General features: G+C 45.0%; 1 protein-coding gene across 5 annotated transcripts in view; it reads left to right on the top strand.

Moving 5' to 3' along the window:
- The window catches only part of tweek (transmembrane protein KIAA1109 homolog tweek), a 703556-nt gene that overhangs the window by 217111 nt on the left and 459864 nt on the right, over positions 1-26581 (top strand). For all 5 annotated transcript variants that reach the window (XM_075687924.1, XM_075687922.1, XM_075687923.1 and 2 more), the window contains exons 19-20: positions 17822-18034; positions 23275-23393. In XM_075687924.1, coding sequence (XP_075544039.1) covers positions 17822-18034; positions 23275-23393 — 332 coding nt within the window. The remainder of the gene's footprint in view (positions 1-17821; positions 18035-23274; positions 23394-26581) is intronic.

Here is a 26581-nt window from a genome sequence, read left to right as displayed (position 1 = left end):
CATCCGACTTCTCACCGCGTTCGACCTGATTTATGATTTCGAGCTTCATGACGAAAGGCAAATTCTGCTGCTTCATCACGGCAACACTGTGGGAGAAGGCCCACAAGGCACACACATAATGGACCAGAAAAGCACCGAGACAACTCGCACTTTCGCCATTTTGCACGACGAGGGTAGAAGAGCTGGTAGAAGGGTGTTTGGCTGTCTGAGCAAGCGAGCAAGCGCTGCGGGCGGGCCAGGATCATTTTTTGCAGGGGGGTGTCGACGGCTCGTCCGAAGCAGCGTGGTCACGGTAACGAGAGTGGTTGGATGGAGCTGGGCCGTTGGGTTTCCCCGATCCACGAGAGAAAGCCAACTTCTGAGAGCACTTTTCCGCCGCTCGACGTTCGATATATCTGGAGTTGCTGCTATTTTTGTTGGATGTAAATGTAATTTTTGCTATGTATACTCATTGTAACTATACCGTGCCCAGAAATTGTACGACATATAGAATAATTCGATGTAAACGGGTTCGATATAGTCAGGTTCGACTGCAATGCAAAATTTGGCTTCATCTTTGCACATGATGTTGCCCCAAAATTCCGGGGACTCATTGGCTTTTGTGAGCACCCAATTCGAAAAATCTAGACGATTCTGCAGGACCATATCTTCCAAGCATTGGTGCAGGTTAAGGTGGCACGGATAAAAGGCCGGGTCATTTAGAATCCTTCAAACTGATGACTTGGGAATTGGTACCTGGGCAGCCACGTCCCGGTGCATAGGCTAGGACTCAATGGTGGAGTTCTTCCCCGCTGTTTCTGGTAGCCTCTAATTTATCTCAGGTTTTCATAATTTCTGATGATAGTCAACGCGTTTGGTCTACCGCCACACTTCCCTGACTGATGCATATTTGCGGCCTTCCTCTTGTTGCCATTTGCAGCTTCCAAGGCATGGATCATGTTTTCCTTCTGCCCATTAGAGAAAGACATGGTAACTGGGATGAAACAAAACGCACCTTTAAACCTTTGCACTCACGGACTCAATTCACTTTTGTGGTGATGGGTTTTCTGACAAAAAAGCTAAACGCCGGCGGCGGTCAGTGTGATTACAACATACTATGACAAATGGTGCGAGTGTTGTGTTGCTAAAGCCAGTTAACGGCGGGGTGACAGGCGTGACTGGGAGTAGGCTCTTCCTTTTTGGCGTGGGATCGGCAAGGATGTTCCATGCGTGCGCCGATCCATGCTTCTGCAGGACCTTCTCGTGAGGCCTAGGAGTAGGACACTGGAATGGACGAACACGATTGTTCGAATGCGCCTCCGTTCGCACGACCATACACGTGAAAGACCAGGCATTGGTGTCCCGCATGGGGCGAACATATTCATTCAGTATCCAGTCGCGGTGAGTCGGACTGCCCGTCTAATTGCACTACTGTGTTGTAGTTCCTTTGTCCCAAGAGCAAGTGTGAGACACCACAGAGTATGAAATGTTTTATTACTTTAATATTATGTAGTGATAATCACTTTGTGTACGCTGTGGTAGATCATGATGGCTACTGTGATGATGGATCGCGTTTATTTACAAGATGAGAAACGCAAAGGTATCACTCAGCAAAAGCAGTTCACTGCGCTGTGCACGAGCCAGCCAAGCTTCGTTCTCATCTTCATCCGAACTCTGCTTGCACGTTTTGCTTCCCCATTCGCAGATGATACCTGCTGTGCAAATCATTCAGAAGATCGTCTGTAGAATGGCTTAAGGCGCGCGACATGTGTCAGCTGTGTCTTCCTAGAGCGGCGACCATTGCTCGTGATGTGGGAGATTACATAAGTAACGTCACCGAGGCAACTGACAATGACGAATGGACCGGAGAAGCAGGCCAAGAACTTCCGACACAGACCACATTTGCGGACCAGTGTTTGCACGCAAGGTCACCTTTAGTATAAGACTGTGGGGATGTGCGACTCTCACGCGTCTCTTGATATGTTGTTTTCTCGCATGGCTCCCATTTCCTGTAATCCGGCTTCGCCATGTGGCTTTACTGCAGTGGTTGGTATGCTTGCAGGGTAGTGTGAGAGATGGCGCAAGTGTTGCTCTGCTAACGCCACCTAACGGCGGGGTTACTTGGTCGCAAAAAGGAGAAGGCTCTTCCTCTTTGGCACGGGGTCGGCAAGCGACGCGGACGTTATGCGCATGCGCCGATCCATGCTTCTGCGAGACCATTTCGTGAGGCCTTCCCCGGAATGAATGAATGAATGAATGAATGAATGAATGAATGAATGAATGAATGAATGAATGAATGAATGAATGAATGAATGAATGGTGTTTTATTTCTTTTCACATTGAAAAATAGGAGATAGGACGAAAAGCTGGGGTACAGCTTGACGAGGGTCCCGCCCCCTTATACGTTTGACAGCAGAGCACTGCAGAAACATCACGAAAAATGCAACACTTGCAACAAAGTAATATTGGAAACAAATGCACTTTCAACAAAAAGAAAAATCTAGTATAAAATTACACAAAATACATACATACTTATATACACATACAATTTCGCATTTATGCATATATACACACATGCAGATACAAACCATATGCACAGGCAATGTACACAGATCTATATACATGCATGGACAGGTGTGCTAACATGCACTCATGACTGTAATATGTGAATAAAATATATGTGATTCTGGTCTATTTGGCATAACCGACAAAATAGTCTTATTTCATTATTGGAGTTGCATAAAGGATCAAAATCTTCCTGTGCGAGTTGATTAAGTAGAATGGGCACGGTAAGTGTTAATGATTGTTTATCGTAATTGGTCCGAGGTGTGCGTACGTTCCATTCTTCTTTATGCCTAGTATCATGGATGCTACGGTTAGCTTTTAAATCGGCCAGAGAAAACACAATAAATTTATTAGACTTCAAGTATGACCTGTAGCTCAAAATTAAACGATAGTTGTATAAAGAGAATACAGGCAAGATTTCAAACTTTGAGAACAGATTTGTCGTATAAAATAAATGAGGGACATTGGCAATGTATTGCACTGCTCTTTTCTGGAGCAAATGCAATTTCGTAAGATTTACCTTGCTAGTAGTGCCCCAACCGAGGTTACAATATTGTAGAACTAACAATACTTAAGTATTGTAAAGTAAAATTTTAATTTTAACAGGAAGAAAGGATTTCAATCGACCTATTATAGCTACAACAGAAGATAGCTTTTTACTTACATGTTCCACGTGATCATTCCAACTTAAGTCTTTAGCGAATGTTACGCCTAAGACAGAGACCATGTTAACAATCTCTAATTGATCCGTATCAATTTTCATGTTTATTGTACTTCATAACTTTTTGCCTCTTTGCACATAGACTACAACTTTTGTCTTGCTGGCATTTATTCGCAAACAGTTTGCATCAGCCCAATCTTTAAATTCTCTTAATGCTCGGTTCCCCTGAAGCTGTAGTTCAGTTTCTGACGTAGACGTGATAAACATTGTTGTATCATCAGCATAACAAATAAATTTTGCCCGTTTTGAACTTTGTGGCATGTCATTCACAAACATTATGAAAAGGAGTGGTCCAAGGATGCTTCCCTGCGGCACTCCAACTCTTACAGCCCGAAGACTGGACTTTTACCTTTCCAACTCTACATATTATGCTCGATGCGATAAATAAGATTCAAAGAGCTCCAAGACGATACCACGGATGCCATAAGCTAGCAGCTTAGCAAGTAAAATTTTATGATTTACAAGATCGAATGCTTTGGAATAATCTATATATATTCCCACAAGTAATATTTTATTGTTGAACGCTTGTAGAATGGTTTCTTTATTAATTAAAAGAGCTGTTTCGGTGGAGTGATGCTTCCTAAAGCCATGTTGGAAATCGCCTAACAAATTATTTTTGTCAAGATATGATGCTATTTTAGCGTGAATTATTTTTTCAATGCCTTTCGAAAATACTGGTAGGATCGAAATTGGACGATAATTGCCTAGCAAATTTTTGTCACCTTTTTAAACAAAGGTTGCACTTGAGCAATTTGCATGTCTTTCGAAAATTGGCCAGGCGATAGAATCAAGTTGTAAATGTGAGCAAGAACAGGACAAATTATGTCAAGGACATGCTTTATAGGTCCAATTTGAATACCATCTATGTCCTGTGATTTACTATTTTTAACAGAGCTTATAAAAGAAAAAACCTCAGCACAATTCGTAGGAGTGAAGAAAAATGATTTTGCACTCATGTTTATAATGGGCAAGGCATCATAATGACTACTCTGTAAATAACTACAGGGGTTAACTTGTTGGATAGAGAAATCGTTAAAAACATCTGCTAGTGCTGCACCAGATAGCTGTTTGCCTTGATGTAGAAAGTTATCGGGAATAATGTGAGGTTTACCAGGGCCTAGCAGAAAGTTTAAATTTCTCCATGTCAAAACAGATAGCGTAGGTGGTGGTTCTGAAAATAAGTTTTGCAGATATAAGTTTTTAGCTGTTCTCAGTCTACTTGTAAGTTTATTTTGGTATGACCTATATTCTTCCAAACTAGCTGGATTTTTATGTTTAACAAAATGGGCGCACAGCGCATTCTTATGCTTAATCATGTTTAATAATTCATAAGTAACCCAAGGTTTACGAGCTTTCGAAACTTTTTCTAACTTTTTTAGTAAAAAATGTTCGTGGTATATTTTTTTTAATGTAATGGTGAAAACGGAATATGCACTTTCACTATTGTTTGAATTTAAAACATTGTCCCACTGCTGTGAATTGATGGAGCTGCGAAAATCTTCAAGAGAATGTGCCGTTATGTCTTGAACATAGCGAATTGGTGGGCTCTTTTTACTAAACGGAAGGTGCTGTTGATTAACATAACAATACCTTAATGGTCGCTGATATCTGTATAAATAATATCCATTTTACATCATCAAAGTAAGTGTTTGTGATGAAAATATCTAACAGTGTGGCAGTTCCCTGAGTAACACGTGTTGGTGCTGCAATTACATTGCTGAAACTGTTCGCAATTATCAGGTCCTGAAATTGTTGCCTATAGTGCGTGTGCATAAGCATGTCCACATTACAGTCACCCCTTGAAAAAGGTGAAAATTTTTCTCCACAACATGACTGAAAAGTTTTCCGGTGAAACTCAAAAAGCGATTAAAATCACCGCAGGGTGGCCGGTAGATGACACAAAAAAAGATTGTTATGGTTTCAGAGTGTAAATACTTCGATATCAGAACTGATAGCGCAGAAATCATCGACAACTTCACATGTGATGCCCTCTTTAACAAAAATAGCAACACCGCCTCCGCATTTTCCTTCCCGATTTCAATAAACACTTTGATAGCCGGGTGGACAAAACACTTGTGACGTGTTAGTGTACCACGTTTTCGTAAGCATTATAGCCGTGAACGGCACATTTATGCTTTCCAGGAGCACTTCCATTTCATCAGTTTTATTTACTAATGAATGAACATTTTGGTGAAAAAATGACAGTGATGGTCTTTTTGCATTCATCAGTATGTTAACATCATCTAGTAAAAAACCCATAACAGAACACAAAAACAAAAAAGGAAAACACAAAAACGACTGAGCTTTCCTACACGATGTTCCTTAAATCAACCAGGCTATTTATGAAAACAGCAGGCGTCCCAGCCGATTTGCGAACGAATATCTTGCCGTTTCTTGTCCATGCATACTGCCATTTACAATCTTTCCTCTTTTCATTCGCGGCACCGAATAGCAGTTTCATGGCAGGGCACAAGTGCTTGTTTACATAAATGGGCACTTTTGGTGAAAATTCCAAGGCATTGGAAAATAGCTTTTGTTTCCTAGCCCTGTCTAGGAAGGAGTCTCGTGATGATCTTCGGACAAATTGAATGACAATGTTAGGAGCAGTAGTATTGCCTGATGTTTTAACACGGTGGCAGATTTCAATGTCAGGGTCCTCAAGGGGCAGGCCTACTGCTTGTCCTAGTTTTTTGGTGATTTCTTTGATGTTTTCGTTCAAAGCATGTGGCATGCCCTTGACTTCTACATTATTGCATCCCAAGTGCTGTTCACTGTGCATAAGTCTAGTCTCATGTTGCTTCAGCTCCGCACACAGGGCATCATGCTTACCCTCCAACACCCTAACACTTTCTTTTAAAGCTTGATTTTCTGTTTTGACTCGATCTACGGACACCTTCATTGACTCGTAACCTTTGTTTATGAAGTTCAGGCTAGCCTTTATTTCCCTGATGACCTTTCTTAGATCCCTCTCAAGGCTTTCTCGAAAATCACGAAATTCCTGCATCATTGTTCGCTTCGCTTGAGATCCTCAAACAACTTATTCATTTCCTTTGTCATGCTATGTGAGTACTGCAAAATTCAAAGCAGCAAGATTAAGTACAACACTACAAGCAGATCCAGAGAGTCAGTAATGCACAGCTTAAGAAAAAGTAGGCACTATAACAGCAGCAGTAGCAGCAGCAGCAACGGCAGGAAAAGGTCTGATAGATACAACAAAAACTTGGTAGAAACACACTGACCTGTATGGTAAAAATTTATAGTGTCAGACAGGTATACACGCTGCCGCAAGCTGCTGCTGCCAAATGGAATGTTCCTGGGTCTTCGACGAGCTTTTAACGGCCACGCTGGAAACCACGCAGGCGCAGTACGATGCAGTCGGTGTGCGCGTTCCCACGAAGGAAACAGCAGGACGATATGGCTGGCACCGCAGTGGTCTTTCGGCAGGATCGGTAACCGGCAGTTTGTACGGTAAAAATTTCTAGTGTCAGACAGGTATACACGCTGCCGCAAGCCGCTGCTGCCAAATGCAGGAACGAAAACGATAGTTCGAACGCGCCACCGTTTGCGTGACCATACGCGCGAACAACCAGGCGTTAGTGTCCAGCATGGGCGAACATATTCGCTCATTATCCAGTCGCGATGAGTAGGACTTCCGCGATGTGTCACGCGCCCATTGGCAAGTTTTGTGGATAGCAACTCGGCTAGCAGGCTTTAGTCTATGAAAGGTGCAATAAATGCCCTTGTGATTGTTTGCACTACTCTGTTGTCGTTCCTTTGTCCCAAGATCACGGGTGAGAACTCCACATCTGGCACCCAACGTGGAGCCTCTTGCGGCATCGGATGATGGTTTTAACAGTTTTGCTTTGTTCGAGACCTTTGTTTGAACCGAAGCGTAGGGCCAGCGTGGATTTTGATCTCTAGCGTCGGCAGCGTGCTTTCTTAAGCGAGGCAATGGTGGCTGTAGTGTGTTTGAACTTTTCAACATGCTAAGCCTTTTCGCAGATGATTTTATTTTTTAATGACACTCGTTGGTACGGGAGCCACAGGGTCTACATTCTGGGAGAGCGAGGCATAGCGCCCGCGAAGCATTGGCAAGCCTGAAGCGAGTGAGTATGGAAGCCTCGTGGATGGTCCGAATTTCTTATGTAAATAGTTTCTTCTATGTCTTTGACTCTGATGAAGTCGCAGCTCTGGGAGCCTGGTGGCCACTGGGCCATGGGTGCCGCTACGGGCTGACTGGTATTGCGGCCTAACACCGGGCGCTCCGACACCGTCTGGGACGCCGTCAACTCAGATGCTGTGTGCACCGAGCGGGGTAGGACCACCTAACAGAGCTGACGTCTCCTCGTGGCTGCCTGTTTCGTGCCCATTTTGGGTGTTGTTTTTTTTTTGGATGCCAGTTGTCGTCAGGGTAGCGGCGCTATAGGCCTAAGGGTTTACGAAGCTGCCTGTCGCACGTGGAGGGACACAACCAGGTGGACCGTGGCATTGAGATGTTGCACTTTGCTTCCCTCATCCTAGTTAGCCTCGCACGAATTGAAATTACGCATTCGACTCAAGAAAGCGAGCTTGGTTCGCATGAACTTAGCATCTGGGTAGCCGCCTGGTCTTTAGTCTATGAAAGGTGCAATAAATGCCCTTGTGATTGTTTGCACTACACTTTGTCCCAAGAGCACGGGTAAGAACCACACAAGACATGGACAGATGGCAGGCATTGTAATGGATCTTTGAACGCCATTGAGATGCCAGAGTTTGGAGGCCTGCAATGCAATGGGCCTCTTCTGCTTGGCACAATGTCTCAGCAACCAAAATTTCCACGTATAGTGTAAAAGGAAGAATCATGTCGAGACAGCTGCGAGGAGAGTGAGTGTGGAGCAGATAAAATGGAGGGTACTCTGTGGTCTCGTGCTTCGCGGTCTTGTAAGCGTAAGTGATATAATATACTTCTTTGTCCTAGTTTATCTGCTTGGAATCGACGTAAATGGATAACATGTTCGCAAGAGTCTTGTTCGTGCGCTCTTCGAGTCCATTGGTCTGCAGGTGATATGGAGTGGCATGGCGGAACTAGCAGGCTGATAGATGCAGGATCGTCTCAACGACGGCGGCGATAAACTGACACCCGCAGTCACTGATGATGACTCGTGGAGGACCATGGTGTAGAATTACAAAGCGAAGCATAAATTGCGATACATGGAGGGCTGTTGCTGCAGGTATTGCTGCAGTTTATGCATAGCACATCAGATGGTCGACACAGACGACTACTCATCGATTGGCATTGTTTAATTGCAGAAATGGACCAAGGATTTCAGCACCAACGGCCTCAAAGGGAGAGTAAGGAGGCGGGATAGGATGAAGAGGTCCTGGTAGCGTATTCGTGGGACGCTTTTGACGTTGGCATTGTTCGCAACCCGACACATATTTTTCTGTGTCTTGTCGCATCTTGGGCCAGTAGAAACTTTGCTGGATGCAATGAAGCATTCAGGCAAAGCCCATGGGGCCTCAGGTTGCATCGTCGCACGCGAAGTGAAGAACGGGGGAATAACTTGAAGCAAAGCGAAAAAAATCACGAGGACAAGAAAAGGAAACGAATACACAGTGCTACTAACAACTGAATTTTTATTGCACATGGTTACCACATATATACCATCGTACAACAGGCCAATATCGCAACATAGATTTCTTTCCAGCGTAAACATCCACTGCAGGCCACTGCCGCGATAGAAACAAGATTCTTTTTTACAGCGACACAGATGGGCAACTTACACATTTATTATTTCTAATCATTTCAAATGCCTCGATGACTTCCCTAGTAACTAGGTTTCTAGATATCACTTTTGATTTGTCAAACAAGGGCAGAACCAGGCGATGTGTCCACGAACATCACACTGGTAGCACACGGGGCGTTCACATGGCATACCAAAAGTTGTGGTATTGTGAGTGTACTCGGCACACTGTTCCCACTCTATAACGAAAGGAGATGGTTGGCTGTTGTAGCTGTAACTGTCGTGGGGCGCATAAGGTGGCTCGATGTTAGAGGCCATATGTAGTGGAAACCTCAGCCGAGGTCCTCGGTTGAAGTAGCTGCGCTCGTCGAAACTTGCAGCATAGATAGTTCTGGATGGTATATTAGACTGCATGTCTCTAGCTTGGACAGGAACAGAAGCATGCTGAAGTAGTTCCTGGTGTACAATGAGACGAATGGTGGAGGAAGGGTCAGCAGGTAGTGAATCATGGCATACATCGATGGTGGCAGCTGTCGTGACGTTGGCGAGACACCCAAACTTCAAAGTGATGCGACATGTTTTAAGGGCCTCAAAGGTTTCACAGTGATTAATCACGTCAGCCACTGATTCCAGACTCTCCTTGCCGATGAAGAAGTGATAAACATCCTCAGCAATACCTTTGAGAATATAGCCCACCTTGTCTCCTTCTGTTATGTGGGCATCCACCGACTTGCACAACTTCAGTATCTCTTCAATGTAGGTTCTGCAGTTCTTCCCTGTGACTTGAGCCCTCTGCGACAACGTCTGTTCCACATGTTTCTTCTTCGTTGTTGGTTCTCCAAAACATCTCTTAATTTCCTCCACAAATAGTTCCCAGGTTATCAAAGTGTCTTCATGGTTCTGAAACCATGCCAACACAGTGAAATCAAGAAACAACCCCACATTAGACAACTGGCTAGCAGCATTCCAACCACTGGATCGGCTCACCTGCACATAGTGGCTGAGCCACTCACCTACGTCATCACCGAGTTTACCTGGGAAGGTCCGTGGCTCGTCTGGTATGTAACTAATAGTGGCTTCTGATGAACACACATAGGTTTCCTTTGTCGGGTGTATGACATTTTTTTTCTTTTAGTAGTATGACATTTTTTTTCTTTTAGTGAACTTTTATCCACGTTGCAGACATTCCCAGAACTGTTTAACCATCATCTAATAGGGTCCTGAAAAAGTCCAGTGAAGAACATCTATTCTGTATTTGTCTGTATTTCACTCATGTTGAGCCATACCCAGTATGCTCAATTTGTATCTTCTGCTCTAAAACGAACAATTCCTACTCCAAACCTACTCCAGTGTGCCAAATTTGCTGCTCCCAGAACTGCTCCAAAATTCCTTCACTGCTTCCATCTCTGCAACATGATCTGCATGCCCATATTGGCTAATCAGCCCGATCTTCGCAATTCACGAAATCTGTGCTGCTTTTGTTGCCTTTTCCTCTTTCCATGTCATGTTATAATTTCCATCAATCTTGTTGACCTTGACGAACCTTTGACCGACAAAGGTAGTCCCGGCTGATGTGGTGCCGTCCTGCATATTGCGGCATTTGGGCACTGTGTGTGGAATTCCCATATTATGGTCCCTAGAATATATACTCTCATAGAGCCGACGTCAAGGAGCACTCGCAGTGGCAAACTTTCCTATCGCGTCAGTCGAGGCAACTGAAGTGACCGAAAGTGGAAGCAATGAACCTACATGGACCGCCTGAGTTCCTGCCGACGCCAGGGAAGCCCGTCATTCCTTGGATAGAGTGGCACCGCTTTTTCAAGAATTAGCTCCAGGCATCGGGGAGCGACGCCCACCCACCTGCACGTCGTAAACCTTTGCTACTGCAATTTTTGGGTACTGAAGGCCAACACTTGTACTATGCATTGCCGGAGAAGAAACTGTCGACGCCGCATGCAGAAGAAAAGGATAAAGGCAGCATGAGCGACGAGTACGATGCAGCAGTAGCTACATTGGATGCTTACTTCACTCCTAAACGAATGAGCGGCATAGGTTCGGACAGCGCATCCAACTGCCTGGGGAGACAGCAGCAGCATTCGTCACGCCATTACGCGAGCTGGCATTGAGTTGGGACTTTCGTGAACAAGCTGACGATTTCATTTGTGACCAACTTGCAGCAAAAATGAGAAACCATGTTCTTTGGGAATGCCTACTTCTAGAAGGCACTTCACTTACTCTTGAATGTGCGCTGACTATTGCGAAAAATATTGAAGAAGCTACGAAATACTCGCTTGAGCTACAGTCATCCGCTGCGAGCATTCAAAAGGTGGAAAAACGTCAGATTCCATGCCGTACAGAATCCCGATTACCGCTACAGCAGCAGCACAAGTCTTGTTTTTGTTGCGGGTCTTCGCAGCTTCTTGCAGATTACAAGAAATTCAAGGCGCTTAATAAAGTATGCAGCAAATGCAGCAAACCAGGACATTTTTAGCGTGTCTGTAAGAGCAGCATGCCCAATGAGTGGGCCCTTGCAGTCCTAGAAGTCAATACCTGCAGTACATCAGGCGACCTCAACGTCTTGCTTCTTGCGTGGTCGAGCAAAGCAGGAATACACATCTGAGTCCTCATGCAAGATGTACCCATACGTTTCCTCATAGATACGGGCTCTGCTGTCTTGATTCTGTCCACCACCACGTATTCAAGGTTGAAATGTCTTTTTATGCAGCCGACATGAGCGTCACTTTACAATTTTTCTAGGCACAGGATAAGCACAGAGGGGTGTTTGACAGCGCCAGTTGTCTTCCAGGGTCGACATGCCGATATACTTTTCTACGTTGTTAACGACGCCACTGACATCCTCGGCATCGGCGCTATCGAAGCACTGCGGCTACACATTAATGGTATGTCATTGCAATGCACCCACATTACGAAAGCGTCACAAGGCCTTGATCCGGGACTGTTTTGTCAGTTTTTGCACTTGTTTGATGGAAAGTTAGGTCTGTCAAAAAAATTTTGTTCATAAGGTCAAGATAAGAGAAGGAATCACGCGTGTCGCTGCTAAGTTACGGTGCCTGCCATTTTCGGTGCGAGATCCGGTGCATGAAGAGCTGCAGCGCTGCCTTGAGCATGATGATGTCATAGAAAAGGTTGATTCGTCTGAATGGGTGTCTCCAATCATAGTAGTTGCAAAGAAAAACGGAAAGATAAGAATTTGTGTCAATCTGTGCGAACCAAACAATGCGATTGTTGTTGACAAATTTCCGCTGCCCCGCACGAAAGAACTATTGCACAAACTTCAAGGTGCAAGATATTTTTCCAAGATTGATTTAGCAGCCGCCTACCACCATGTCCTGCTGAGTCCTGAAAGCAGAGAATTGACTACCTTCATCACCGATAGTGGATTATACAGATTCCAACGCGTCTGCTTCGACCTTGCATCGGCAATGTCTGCCTTTCAGGAAATGATGGTCACTATTTTGCAGAACTGCAAAGACATCTTGTGCTACATCGATGATGTCTCTATGTATGGAAGCACACGTGAGGAACACTTCGAGAATGTGAAACAAGTCTTGCGCTTGATTGCAAAGTCTGGATTGAAGCTGAATGACAAATGCATTTTCAATGTACAAGTAATAGACTTCCTTGGTCACAGGATCAGTGACAAGGGTATACGCCCTTTACAAAAAAGCGACATCGACGCCATCGAGGCTGCACCGGCACCAACGAATATTGGCACTTGCGGGGATGCGCGACTCTTACGCATCCCCTGATATGTTGTTTTCCCGCATAGCTTCCGTCTCCTGTAATCGGGCTTTGCCGCATGGCCTGATGCCCGCGGCAGTCGGTCTTGTTGAAGCGCAGTACGAGAGATGGCGCTAGTGTTGCACTGCAAACTCCACCTAACGGCGGGGTTACTTGGCTGAAAGGAGAACGCTCTTCCTCTTTGGTTGGGGTTCGGCAAGCTGCACAGACGTTCCACGCATGCTCCGATCCATGCTTCTGCGAGACTGTCTCGCGAGGGCACCTTCAAACGCGCCACCGTTCACGTGACCTTACGTGCGAACGACCAGGCATTGGGATCCAGCATGGGGCGAACATATTCGCTTGCTATTCGGTCGCGATGAGTCGGACTTCCGCGATTTGTCGCGCGTCCATCGGCATGTTTTGTGGAAAGCAACTCGACTAGCAGGCATTGATCTAGGAAAGGTGCAATAAATGCCCTTGTGATTGTTTGCACTACTGTGTTGTCGTTCCTTTGTCCCAAGAGCGCGGGTGAGAAACCTACACACTTTGCGCTCATTCTTGGGCATGGTGGTCTATTACCGCAAGTTTGTGCCTGATTATGTGGTGCTTGTCGAGCCTCTTCGTGAGTTGCTACTTAAGAATACCCCATTCACTTGGAATGATGCGACACAAGTTTGTTTCGAACAGCTGAAAAGTTCCTTGGCCACAAGATGCTTACAGCTATTTGATCCTGCGGGTGACGTTATTGTCGCTACAGATGCCTCGTCCATTGGTTTGAGAGCCGTGTTGCAGCAGACAAGAAATGATGAGCTTGTAACGATTGCTCTTGCTTCTTGAAGGTTTGCCCCCACAGGAACAGAAGTACTCTGTTGGAGAACTGGAGGCCCTTGCTTGTTTGTGGGCATGTGAACATTGGAGAGTATACCTTTGTGGTCGCCCATTCACATTGCGCACCAACCACCAGGCTCTGGTCACACTCCCGTGTGCAAAAGGAGTAGGTTGATGTCTGTTCCGGATTGCAAGGTGGCGTGCCAGGCTGATGGCATAAAACTTTATTATTGAATACCAGAAGGGTGACAGGAATACTACTGTTACTGATGCTCTTTCAAGGATGCCCCTCCCATGTCATGTGAAGAAAGAAGAGAGAGAGGAGAGCATTTGTGTTGTCTCAACTTGCGTTACTTATGCGGAGTTTGTCGTTCAAGCAATGCGGGACCCTCTGCTTCAACAGGTCATAAAGTGGGTGACATCAGGACGGCCTGCAGTGAAGATGTTGCCTCCTGAGGCAGTTCCATTCTACCGGGTGCGGACTGAGCTCTCAGTCTTTGGAGACCTCCTGCTTCGTGGAGACAAATTCGTCGTAACTTCATTCCCTCATAGCACGGCTTGTTGACCCAGCCTATGAGTCCCATCCAAGGATAACAAGGACGAAGCAGCGACTACGGGAACAATACTGGTGGCCTGCTATGTGCAAGCAGGTGGAACAATTGATTGCATCTTGCGGGGTATACCAATCAGTTGACAAGTCTGCAAAACCGGTGACACCACACCTGCAGCCAGTTGCATTCCCATCGGCACAATGGCAGAAGCTAGAAATTGATATCATAGGCCCTTTTTCCAATGTTCCTGCAGATTGCTGATTTGCTATTACAACCATTGATTATTTCAGCAAGTGGCCAGAGGTTTGTTTCTCACTGAAAGTGACTACCACAACAGTCATCTCCTTTCTGCGAAGCATCTTCAGCAGAGAAGGATATCCTGACAAGATTGTGAGCGACCACGGTCCTCAATTTACAGCCTGTGAGTTTGACAGTTTTCTTAAGGAACGTGGCATCGCCCATGCATATTTGGCAGTCTGTCATCTGCAATCCAACGGTAAAATAGAAAGGTTTAATCGGGTACTTAAAGAGTATGTTCAAGTGTGCACACGAGAACGTTGGCCTTTGAAGGAAGCTATCACCGACTACCTCGGAGTCTACCATTTCACGCCGCATCCCACTACAGGAGTGAAGCCTTCCTTCTTTCACGGCCGCCATCCCAGAACAAAACTTGATCTTGTAGGAGGGCCAGGTAAACAGTTTTTCCAATATCTGCACGCAGTGATGAAAGCCGTCCGCAGCAAAGTAGCACAAAAACAACAAGCAAGTAAGTCCTACACTGACCGTTGACGAGCTGCAAAGCTTTCTCCGTTAACAATGGGTCAGTCGGTTCGAGTCTGGTTGAAAGGTCATGTGCCTAAGGGCGCTTTGAGCTACTCAAGCCCATTCACCATTGTTGACCAATGTGGCCAAGACACCTACAAGCTTAATGATGGCCACACTTGAAATCGGGATCGGCTGGTACCCTGTCCTCGACCAGTCACACCACCTACAGTTGCAAGAAGCTGTTCGCCTGAAAACGTAACACCGTTTGGCGAGCCACAGCAGGAAAACCATGACCCACCTCAACAGCCATTTGTTCAGACACCAGATGAAAGGGACTTTCTGGAACTGAGGTGTTCGACAAGGCAAAGAAGACCACCATCGTGGTTTAAAGACTATCATAAACATAAAGTGCTTATAGTGTTTCCAGTTGTTAATTTGTTAAGTAACTCTATTTGAGGGGGGAGGATGTGGTATTCAGTAATTGTGTTTGTGTAACTTAGATGCCGCTAGGCACGTGCCTTATCACGTCAGCTGACGCATGCACCTGTTCTCCGCTCTCGACTGCAGCAACGGTTGCGTCGACACCGGATATATGCTCATCATGGACTAATAAAGAAAAGTGTTGTTTGAGGTATGGCCTGGGCAGTTCATAACGTGGTTCTCCGGCGCCCGCGGTATAGTCGGGCACGGCACGACGGCAGATACAACCGACGGCTTGTCCGTACGTGAACAGGAGTCAGCTCGACCGAACTTCATACTGGGCTTGTAGACGGTGTTCGATCTGGGAGTGGTCGCATGTACCCCGCACCTCCACGAGAAAAACTTAACGTAGATTGAAGATGGAGTCTTGCAAAATAGATGCTTTTCTTTAATGGTGGGCCAGAAGAAGAGCATGCAGCTCAGGCGCTTCATTGTCTTTCATGGCGCCGAACTTTGTGCACACTGTCCCGCGGTGCGGGAGCCCCACATCATTGTGTCAATATATAGGTAGAGTTCACCTAAAAGGGAGTGGGTGTAAGGCAGGTGGGCGAGGCAACGACTGAGAGTGTGTTGACTGAGAGTGAGAGTGTGAGTGAGAGTATGAACGACTGAGAGCAGGGGTATAGAAAGGGGTGCTATTCAGTGTGGGTGAGGGAATGTGCAGTAGCGCTGTGTATCAGCCGACTGTGTGTTTTTTCGTGGAAGGAGCCTGGACAAAGGGGGTGGGGGGGGTGGGGTGAGTATTATCTACTCCGCTGGAGGTCAGTGACCTAGTGCCTCTCTGAAAGAGAGAACAAAAGAAGCAGTAGAAAATGGTGCTTGTCAAAAAAATTACTAAAACGGATTCAAAATATAAAGAAAAACGAGGGCAGAAGAAATAAAGAAAAGAAATACTAACAGCCCAATGAAAAATAACTAAGTGCTGTTGCCTATAGGGTGAAATTTAGTGTAGCAAATAGATTCTAAAGCTCCATTTGAAACATTTATGTCTATTGATTGCAAAGTCTTGAACTTTTGGATGAGTTGTGATTCTCTGTATTTTCTGTCTTAACGCAGAACAGAAATTTGACTTTAGGATGTAGAGTTGAAGTTCATCAATGTTATGACCTAGTTGGCTGAAATGCTTGGAGACGGCTTTGGGAAGCTTTTTAGCTGTGTCTACGTGATGCCTGTTTAACATGATGTTCATTGCTTGTCCCATTTCATTAGTATATTGTTTCTTACAGAAGGAACATTCAAGCATATAAATCACATCAGAACTAGTACAAGCAAAGCTTGCTTTCACTTCGTGTGTATGGCTATTTGCGGTGCTTTTGATTTTAATGTCACTTTAAAGGTGTCTGCAGGTTTTGCATCTGGGTGACAACATGCTTTTATTACAGGGGAATGATGTTGGCTGACTGTTTCACATGCACAAAAATGTCTTTAAATTTTCTATTGCGGCGATAGGTCACCCTTGGTACCACTGGGAAAATTTTTCTCAGACAGTCGTTACTTGATTATATTGGGGTGTATTTTTGCAGGATGTTTATGTTTGGGAGGGCATTAGAATATTTCGTTGTAAAGGCTGGTGGTCTCTCAGATTCTGGTGTAGGCTGTTCCTTAGCCAATTCTGAGTGCCTCTCCAATCTTGACGCAAAGTGCTCATTAGAGTGGTAAAACTTTGCTCATCGAGTGCACCCCATAGAATGCTATGGCATAAGTCTGCCCGTCGTCTTTTGGCCACTTTTCGGCATCCAAGAGAAGACCGCGGTTTTCTGACATCGCAAAGTGTCGAGAAAACTTCATTCACGTGTGGATTCTATAATGGGAGACACCAGTGATGTGATTGCAGCTGAGATTAACGATTCGGGCGCATTGCACTATGGAATTTGACAGCTTCCGTTTGCTCCACAGTAAACGGCTGGGAGCACTTGGCACTCACTTGGTACCCGTCACTAGGTGGTCATCAGTCATGGGTTTGGTACTTTTGTGGCCTGTTCTCTGCCTGCATGAGACTAATTCATCGGCAGTATTAATTTGACACTGCATGCCCAAAAGGGTTGCCACCGCTCAGCGACGGCGATGCCTCCACTTGCCACTTCGCTCTAAACGGGTCAAGCACTTCGTGCACTTTGAGTAATGCGGCTTAAAATGCATGCATTGGGGTCGGGACTGGAAGAAATTTCGAATAAAGCAATTTCGTTATAACGAGGGATTACTGTATATATGAAATAGCGTAATTTAATATCAACTGTATTTTCTGACTTCAAAAGAAGTTTGGCAGGGCCCAGCCTTTAATGCATTGTCTCTGTGGAGAGTTTGCTGAAGCTGCACTAATCCGGCACTAAATCAGAGGCATTGCAAAATCGCATAACGAGTGTTCCACTGTACAATACTTGCAAATAGATCACAGTTATGTTACCATTAGTGCTAAAGGGTCACGTGGCATTCTGGCCTGCACTTACTTTTGAATTCTATTTCAGACTGGTAAGCTGGAGTTTGGGCCTCTTGTGATGGACAACTGGGCACAGGGGCTGCTGCCTCAAAACAGCCAGGAGGGCTTCCTTCGAGCACATGACAAAACAACACACCGGCTTTGGTTCCTGTGGGGAGACAACCGTGCTGGAGGTCGCTGTGGCTGTCTAGGCGGTTGCTTCTTCTTTGGCTCTGATGATGCGACAGATAGCTCACCTGCGGTATGTTGCCGTGTTACACAAGCACATATTTATTATGATCTTTATGCAATTTTATACAATATATATCGCTACACGCATATTGTGTTTTTCTTATGGATGATGTGCGCGGGCTCCCCAACGAAGACAAACTGCTCCTGGGTCTCAAGCTGTCGGCTGAGTTAGCCTACACTGCATTTGTTTTTATAAATATGCATGGTAAATGGTCTTTGGTGTTTAATCCCTCAATCCCTTAACAATATTCTAAATTTTTATGCAAGTTCAGTTGCACTTTCCTACAGACTATGATGGAAAAACATATTTAATTCAGCACTTATTCTCTGCCAGCTGTTGTGATAGCAAATAACTTCCAGTATCAGCACCTGAATAGCAGTGCACAAAACTAGAGTATGGAGCTTACATTTTCCTTGGCTGTAACATCTTCACGATGCCCTTAAGCATGTCAGTAAAGAACTTGAAATCATTATACCACTGATGCTGTGGTCTTGCACACAGTGACCTATATGTTATTTTAAGAGGTGGGCTGGTGTCAACTTTTTTAGAATACAGATAGTAAGCCTCAAATATTGAATTGAATATAGAACAGTCCAATGCAAATGTGTATATTTACAGCAGAAATATTTATTTCGGCATAATATACAGTTAACGACCGATTTCTCGATGCCCAATTTTCAGACGCCCGATAATTCGGGCACTTCATGACGCCGCTGTGTCCTCCATAGAGTCAATGTACAAGAATGTCCAAAATTTCGGATGCAAAAAAAACCTTTGTCATCTGATTTTCCGAACTTTTTGTCATGACCTTAGGTGCGAAACGGCATTAATCGTAGGCGCGACTGCTGCCATGTTCATTATGTCACCGCCTTGAACCGCACCCTCGCACACTAAACCACTGGCAGCCGTATATAGCCACCACTGTGGCAATGCTAGGCCTAGCTCCTTCAACGTTTGCTACCAAGCTTCTTGCTGTTCGGTGCCGTGTTTTACAGCGAAGCTGTTGGCTTCTTGTTTGTCAGGATTTTTCGTGGAGACATTCTGTGCTCACCCAGAAAGAGGACCCCACCCAGTGACTGTGGCCGCCCAGGCAGACTTCAAACATCGCCTGGAAAATGGCTTTGTCTTTGGGTTTCTGTGTATCTAAAATATGCTTTCTTGTATATTCAAATTACAATCCGAAGCTATAATTTCTACAGCTTGTGTGTAAGTCGTACTTAGTGAATTCTCTCACGCAACTTACTTTGAAATTTTTAATTAGTTCAATAAGGCACTTGCGTTTGGCGGCGAGCCTGGAAGAATGAGGGTGTATGCTGCAATTCTGCACATGTGCATCTGTGCAGGACGTATGTCACTTTTGCTGGTGGTGCTTGTCAATGTCGGTTACGCTTGTCTAACCTCGGCAACAGCTTCGTTGTACATGTTCTTTAACAGGGTGAAATGGAGGCAGATATCTTTTAAAATTTTTTTGAAAGCAGAGAGGCACATTTACTTGGAGTGCTTCGTCACACTAGACAACTTCCCTGAATTCTCTGAAGCACTCCAAGGAAATATGCCTTTCTGCATTTTATTGCGATAGCAATTATATGGACACTCCAGGCACATTTCTGCCGTCGTCGTCACCATCGTCGTGAGGTTCCACATGAGTGAAAGCATGTGAGAGTGAGCCGGCAAATGCCGTTCAACCTCGTGCGCGCGAGGAACGTGGCTCAAATGCATGCTCTCTCCTATGGTGTGCGAGGCAGGGAGGAGGGGCAATCTTCTCCGGCGGCTGCTATGGTGCCTCTACGTCCTCCTCACCCGCCACTCTGTACAGAGTGGACACAACCGCGGCGTCTACTACGGCGTTGGCCACGCAAATAGCGAACGCCATAGTAGACTCCTTTGGTAGACGCCGTAAGAACGCATTGTTGGCGCTCGTGTGTCTTGAAAGTGGTCCACGAACGTGGCTAAAGTATGTGCCCATGCAGGCCTCATCTTCAAAGCAATCTGCAATGTTTCAGAGTGCACGTAGTGCTGGTAGTTTTGTAAGTGCTGTGCTTTTGACATTTCGTTCACGTTGAAGCGGCAGATGCACGGAGGTCAATTGGTTTGCATTTCCTGCCAGGATTCCTAACTCCAACGTTTTCACAGATAGTTTCCATTGTCATTGAGCAAGATGTGTTTGTTTACACCATGCTGGTTAATTTAGTTAAAACACATTGACGGGCTAGTTGGTTTGAATCCATGATAGAATGGGTAAGCAGGACTGAACAAGGATGCACAGAGAAGCAGACATGCGAAGACAGCACTGTCTCTGTGTGTCTGTTTCTTTCTACATCCTCGTTAAGTCACACCTACATATTCTATCATTGTTCAGTTAGTAAGCGAATGTTTACAACTTTATACGGCCAATAAAACTACTAGCCTTACTTCGTACAGCTATCTACTAATTTGCTATTGCAATCGGGAGCTTCGTCTTTCGGGCGGAACTGCGAATTTTTTTATCAATAAAACTCGCAGGATTTGCAACCCCTTCAGAGTCACTGTCTCAGAAGTGGGCACTTGGCAGATCCCACTTTCTATACTATTCCCAATCGGCTCTTTCAGCCGATTGGGAATAGTATACATTTGTTATATATATGTGGGCAGGCTTCAGTAAACATGTTGGCAGTCAGTGCTGGTCTCATGCTCTACCTCTTCCGTGTTTCTTTTTTTGTGTGTATGTGCTGTTTAAAATGAATGACCCGTACAAACTTACTTGCACACAAACCCTTCTGAGCCCCTAGTGAGTCCGAAAAATGGGACGTTGACTGTATAACCTGCAAAATTTTTTTTGATATAGCAGTAATGTCGGAGTACGGGTTATATGCGAATTTGCCTTGAGGTGTGGCTTCACAGCAGTGTGACACATGCTTTCGTGAAGCTACACCTCAAGGGAAAGTATGCCATCCAATATTTAATTATCCTATAAATAAAAGGGGCAGGGCAACGTCACTCCCTCTCCACCCCTGCATATTGAAGCTCCCTTCTCCCCTCCATCGACTATCCCATTATCCTCCTTTTTACGGGTCGCCATTTTGCACTTAGTAGTTAGGGAATTGTATACATGGAACTGGCAAACTACTACTTGGATCACAATAAGCACTGCTGAAAAGCTGTCCTAGCATAGCAGATTCTAAAGAGAGAGCTATGTTCACATGTTGGAGAACGTTGCAATTCGAGCCCACCACCTCAGACAGCACAAAGTGCTTCACGATACGGCGGAAAGGTAAATCACTGTTGGAATTTTTGGCTTGGTTGCATTTGCTCCATCACCTTTGCCCTTACGAGAGCTGCTCTATCCGCTCTGCAATGTGATCTGATTCACGTCACATGACTGAATCGTGTGCAATCATGTCCATGTGCAAATTCTTTTTTTGCCCACATTTGAATCTTAAGCGGCCTCCAAATTTTTTTATTTGCCTATCCAATTAAAAGAATTTTGAGGCAGCTCAAGCTTCACCTTTAAGAGTGGAACGCGATAAATTCCAAAGATCCCTGACTGCTTGTCACGCTTTGCAGCAACCACCGCTTTCTTGTGGATGCGTGGAGCCGAGCGCAATGGTATTCTTCCAAGGAACCGAGTGGGCTGCGCCGCTTGGGAAAAGGATATGTGTTTGAGTTTCCGCGTAACAGAATTATGTTTCCTGGTATATTCAAATTAAACTCGTACACTATCATGTCTGTAGATTGAGTTCTGGTCATACATTACGATTTTTCTGACGTATTTTCCTTTGAGGATTCAATTAGTTCAGTAACACCTTGCTCCGCATGGAGGGCCTGCGTGGATGTGGTTCGAAATAATTTTTTGCCAAGCGAGGTATGATTGGATTTTTTGTGACACAGGACCCTTAATGCTGTTGCGTTAAAATGTTTGCAACATACTGTGCGTGGTATACCGTCCGTGGGAAGGCAAGCTTAGTTGGTCGCTGTTGGCTTTGTGTCTTTCTTCACTCTTGAGCAGCACTTACTGATTACACAGTAATAACAAGCTTTGCCAAATGGCTTCAGATTATTGCTTTCTACTCCAAGTGTTCCAAAAAGACCAATTTTTCTTCTCCCGAAACTGCTTCAAAGGCTGGTGTGGCTGCTCCTAAACTGCTCCAGAACAACATTTTTCCTGCTCCAAAAGTTGCTACAAATTCTAAGCTGACTGGACCACCACTGTCTGTGCCACATGCAGGCAGGACTTTTGCAGCACAGCTTGTGCAGCAAACCCCTTCATTTGTTTTTTTGCAGAGTGTGAGACACCTAACAGAATTACTGATGTCCAAGTACTGCATTTGCAATAACATAATGGGACAACAAATCTAATGCGAGGTGGGAAGAAGGGAGAGAGCATCTTTGCTTGGCATGCAAAAAAGAAGTCGCAGGTTCTCCCACAAGACGAAGCATCCATTGCAATAGCAAATTAGTGCACAGCTATACGAAGTAAGGATAGTAGTTCTATCGGACGAATAAACTTGGAAACACTCACTTACTAACTGAATTAACAAGCATATGGTGTCAGCGCACATATGGTGTCAGCGCACATATGGTGTCTTGGTTAATTCGATCGTCATTGAAAGTCCTGGCCGGTGCCCATGCATTTCTATGGGCCCAAGCTTCCGTTATATAGATAGTAAAATTATCCTTTGCCAAATAATTCGAACGGGACTAGTGAGCATGCACTTGCATGACTCCAATAATCACCCCAATTGCGACCTATTTATTGACAGCATCTGTCCCAGGGGAGCTTAGGGGACAGGGAATGTGTTGTGCACACATCATCTCTAATCAAAAATGCCCATTTTCGGCCTGCCTTAGGAAGATTTTCAAGCACTAGTCATAACTCACAATGTCTGATTACGGTATAAAACAGAAACAGCACAATACAGGATGAGCGAGTAAAGAGCACAGGACAGAGTGCTGTCCTACACTCTTTACTCACTCGTCCTGTTTCATGCTGTTTTTGTTTTATTCCAATGGTGAACCAACCAGCCCCTTTGAACACACTAATTACGGTATTTGCCCGATTCTAACACATGTCTCTTTCCCCCTTTCTTTGTTTTTTTCCTGAAAATTGGGCTGAAAATTGCCTGTGGAATAACCAATGTCTGAATTAACTGATGTGCCGCCAAATACGTCTAAATTAACAAGAGTTTTATTGCATAAAATAATGTATACAGCTGTTGGGACCAGAGGTTGCACCTCTCAGATTCGCAATGTGGTTCACTTGTTCTTGTCAGGGTGATGCCGGGCAGGGAGAAGAAGAATCACGCCACTCTGTGTTCCGCCAGCACAGCAGCCCAGCGCATCGCCAGCCAGCTGCCGTTAGCTTTGCCCGTTCCGCTTCGGCATGTGACGGGTATGTCTGCTTTATTTCCAAGATGTGTCACTCACAGCTTTCAGGTTTCTACGGTATAAAGAGGCAGTTGCTTAGCAAGTGCTCATGAACTTATTTCTGATTTGGCTAAAGCAGCACGCCTGGAAATACAGACACACGCAAAATGATGACAAAGTGGTGTGTGCTTGTTGGGGCTTTAAAGTGTGCTGCTTTACAAAAAGTGATGGAATTGCTCTGCTAGAGCAAACTTTTGCTCATGCCATAGAGGCCTACCCTACTACTAAACATTATCACCCATTTTTAGATCCTTACTGTGTATGTGGGCATGTCCTTTCTGAGAGCTCATAAAGAATGCTGTGATCTTAGTTGGACTGATATGCGATATTCAAAATGCATAGTCATCTGGAAACAGTGGCTGCTTTAATAATTTTTGCAACGGCATATTACAAGGCGGCTGTATGTTATGAAGTTCGGTAATGATTGTTGTGTGGCTATTCACGACTCTAAAATGCAGCAATTGCCTTAATCCAGTGATTAAAAAACAGCAAACTTCATTTGCTGCCACAAATTAGCTTAGCCACATTACAGTATACTAGAAGGGGATATTGTGTTCAGGGGTGGCACACCTCATGCATTGCCGTGAGGCCAAAAGTGTGGAAAGGTCCGGCACTTGGATGCCACCCCATGCAGTTGCAGCGCCGCTGCCAACATCTGTCGCATAGGGTATCCTGTCGCTCATTCCTGCTGTTGGCAGTTGTGCTAGTTGTGCACTGCTAGCGTGTGCGTACAACTTTGTGTTATTGTGAGAATTCTTGTAGTTTATGTAGTAGAAATGACATATTCTTTTAAAGTAAAGGCTTGCTTTTTCCTGAGGTGTCCCAGTTTCAATTATACACAGCGTCTGTTGCTACAATATAAAGATTGAATGCAATACAAAGCTACAGTGAGAACGGAAGAGGAGAAGAAGTGCGCTTGTTTTTGCAGTGGCTAGTTGCCGGCGGGGCCCCTTTTCATCAATTCCTCTTTAAATAAATGCACCCCATCATAACAGTTTTGGTGGACGGTGTGGGGTAAAGCAACAGCGCCCCCGAAGAACGATGACGAACCGCCCGCAGAAGTGCAATCAGTGGAGCTTCGCCGAAGTCGCCGAATTGCCAGTCTGCCACCACAGATGGCTTCCAACGGCAACAACCCGCCACCTTCTTCCAGCTACCCATTGCAGCTCTACATCGAACCACGAACCTTCGCCGGAAAAAGTGGGGAAGACATGGACATATGGCTCAGCTTTTACCAACGCGCAATTCGGTTCAATAGCTGGAATGCCACTGCCCAGATTACCAACGTTGCCTTCTTCCTCAAGGGAACCGTGTCTGTGTGGCTTGAAAACCACGAAGAAAGCATGACAATGTGGGAATAGTTCATAGACGAAATCAGGAAGTGCTTCGGAGATCCAGCAGCTAAAGAGAAGCGTACAGAGCAAACCCTAATGCAGCGAGCCCAAGTTCCCGCCAAAACCTGCACGACGTGCATCGAGGAAGTGCTGAAGTTGTACAAGGCCCTGGACCCTCAAATGAAAGCAGAGGACAAAGTTGGTCATCTTTTAAAAGGGATCACCGAGGACGTGTACCAGTTTCTCATCGGAAAAGACAGTGTGGACTCCGTAAGTGCTGTCCCGTTTAAAAGCCTCATCGAGCAGGCGATCAGCACTATATAGTAATATGTTGCACAGCAGCGGCGCAATACACGAACCAATGCAAATACCGCGTTATTGTAAGAAAAGCTGTTTGTCAAAGCAAATAAAGGTACTATTAAGATAGGCTTCCAATAGTGTTAAAAAGTCCTCAAGCTTAACACCGGCTGCATTTTGAAAAGCTATAATGCCGCTTATATTATAACATATTTCTAGTACAGCCGGCCTGTCTTCTTGTGCGCGTTTTTCGAAATCATTTCCTAGCGTCGACACAATCGCCAGTTATATCGTCGCAATGACATGCCATGCAAGATACATCGGATTCTGGGTGAAGAAAGGACTGACGCCCTCTGAAGTGAGTACCCTCTTTGGTTATGTAGCACCGTCCAGAAGACACAGTAATCGCCTGTGAAAGATACTGTGTTCGGTACTTTGGAGAAGAATACGTTTGCTTAATGATTGGCTTCGTATAGTCCATTTTAACAAAGATCCTGCTTGGCTATCGGAGAGGAAGCTGAAGACGTCTAGACGCATCATCCATCATATGACGGAGTACTGGTGGAACCAAGCCCTAGGATAGCCTATGGCGGAACGAAGAGAACAGTAGCAACAAACAACCTGGGGCTGCTGGGAAATGCCAGCATACCTGAGGATGCCACAACCCTTCTTATGAAAGGACCTAAATATAGCATTGAACCCACCAGCATTTTTGTGCATGAACTAGCCGCGTTTAACAGAAATGTGGCTAGGAAAGCTCCCCCAGAAGGACAAAGAAAGATGTTTGCTTGATGGTGTGGACAGTCTAGAAAAAAACGTTTCAGGGTGTAGGTCAAGTCGTGATGCTGCTGTTATGCAGAAGACTGTTAAGTTTTGCAGAGATCATGACCTAGTTATTAGCAGAATCGAAGTGCACCAGCACTGGAGCCTTGGTGATTAGCTCCTTGCTGCGCTGGAAGGCCCGGTCCTGCTCCTTCTTCCAGACCCATTGTTGACCATCTCGAAGCAGAAGATTATTATTTTGGAAGCAGACAAAGAGGGATGTTTTGTGGTACTTCCTAGAGGAATGTACAATGAGAGAGCCGCAGAGGCTGTAAACAAAAGCTTTGTACAGATTATGAAATCTGAATCAAAGATAAAGAGTAAAATTGTCAAGCTATGTAAGGCGTTCAACTTGGACAAGTTGGCAAAAGATATTAACAATCTGAGAGCTACAGCGCTAAACATATTTTTCAGTGCAAAGATGCACAAGCCCAATGTGCCGTTTAAGAGCATCGTGAGTGAACGAGGCACGTGGCAGTTGTTACTTAGTAGATACATGCTAAAGGGGCTAAAATCTGTTAAAGTAAATGACCCTTTCTCTACAGGCAATTCACAAGACATAGTGCAGTTTCTACGAAACAAACAATCCATAGGCAATGCGTTTTCTGTGGATGTTGAGAATGTGTTTTATTCAATTCCACATGATGCACTTTTTGTTGCGGTAAAGATGTGCATAGAAGAAAGCGGCATCATAGTTTTT

This window comes from Dermacentor variabilis, chromosome 4 (assembly GCF_050947875.1).
Source record: "Dermacentor variabilis isolate Ectoservices chromosome 4, ASM5094787v1, whole genome shotgun sequence".
Classification (NCBI taxonomy): domain Eukaryota; kingdom Metazoa; phylum Arthropoda; class Arachnida; order Ixodida; family Ixodidae; genus Dermacentor; species Dermacentor variabilis.
The sequence above is the reverse complement of the archived record's forward strand: the minus strand, read 5'-3'. Positions and strand labels throughout refer to the sequence as shown.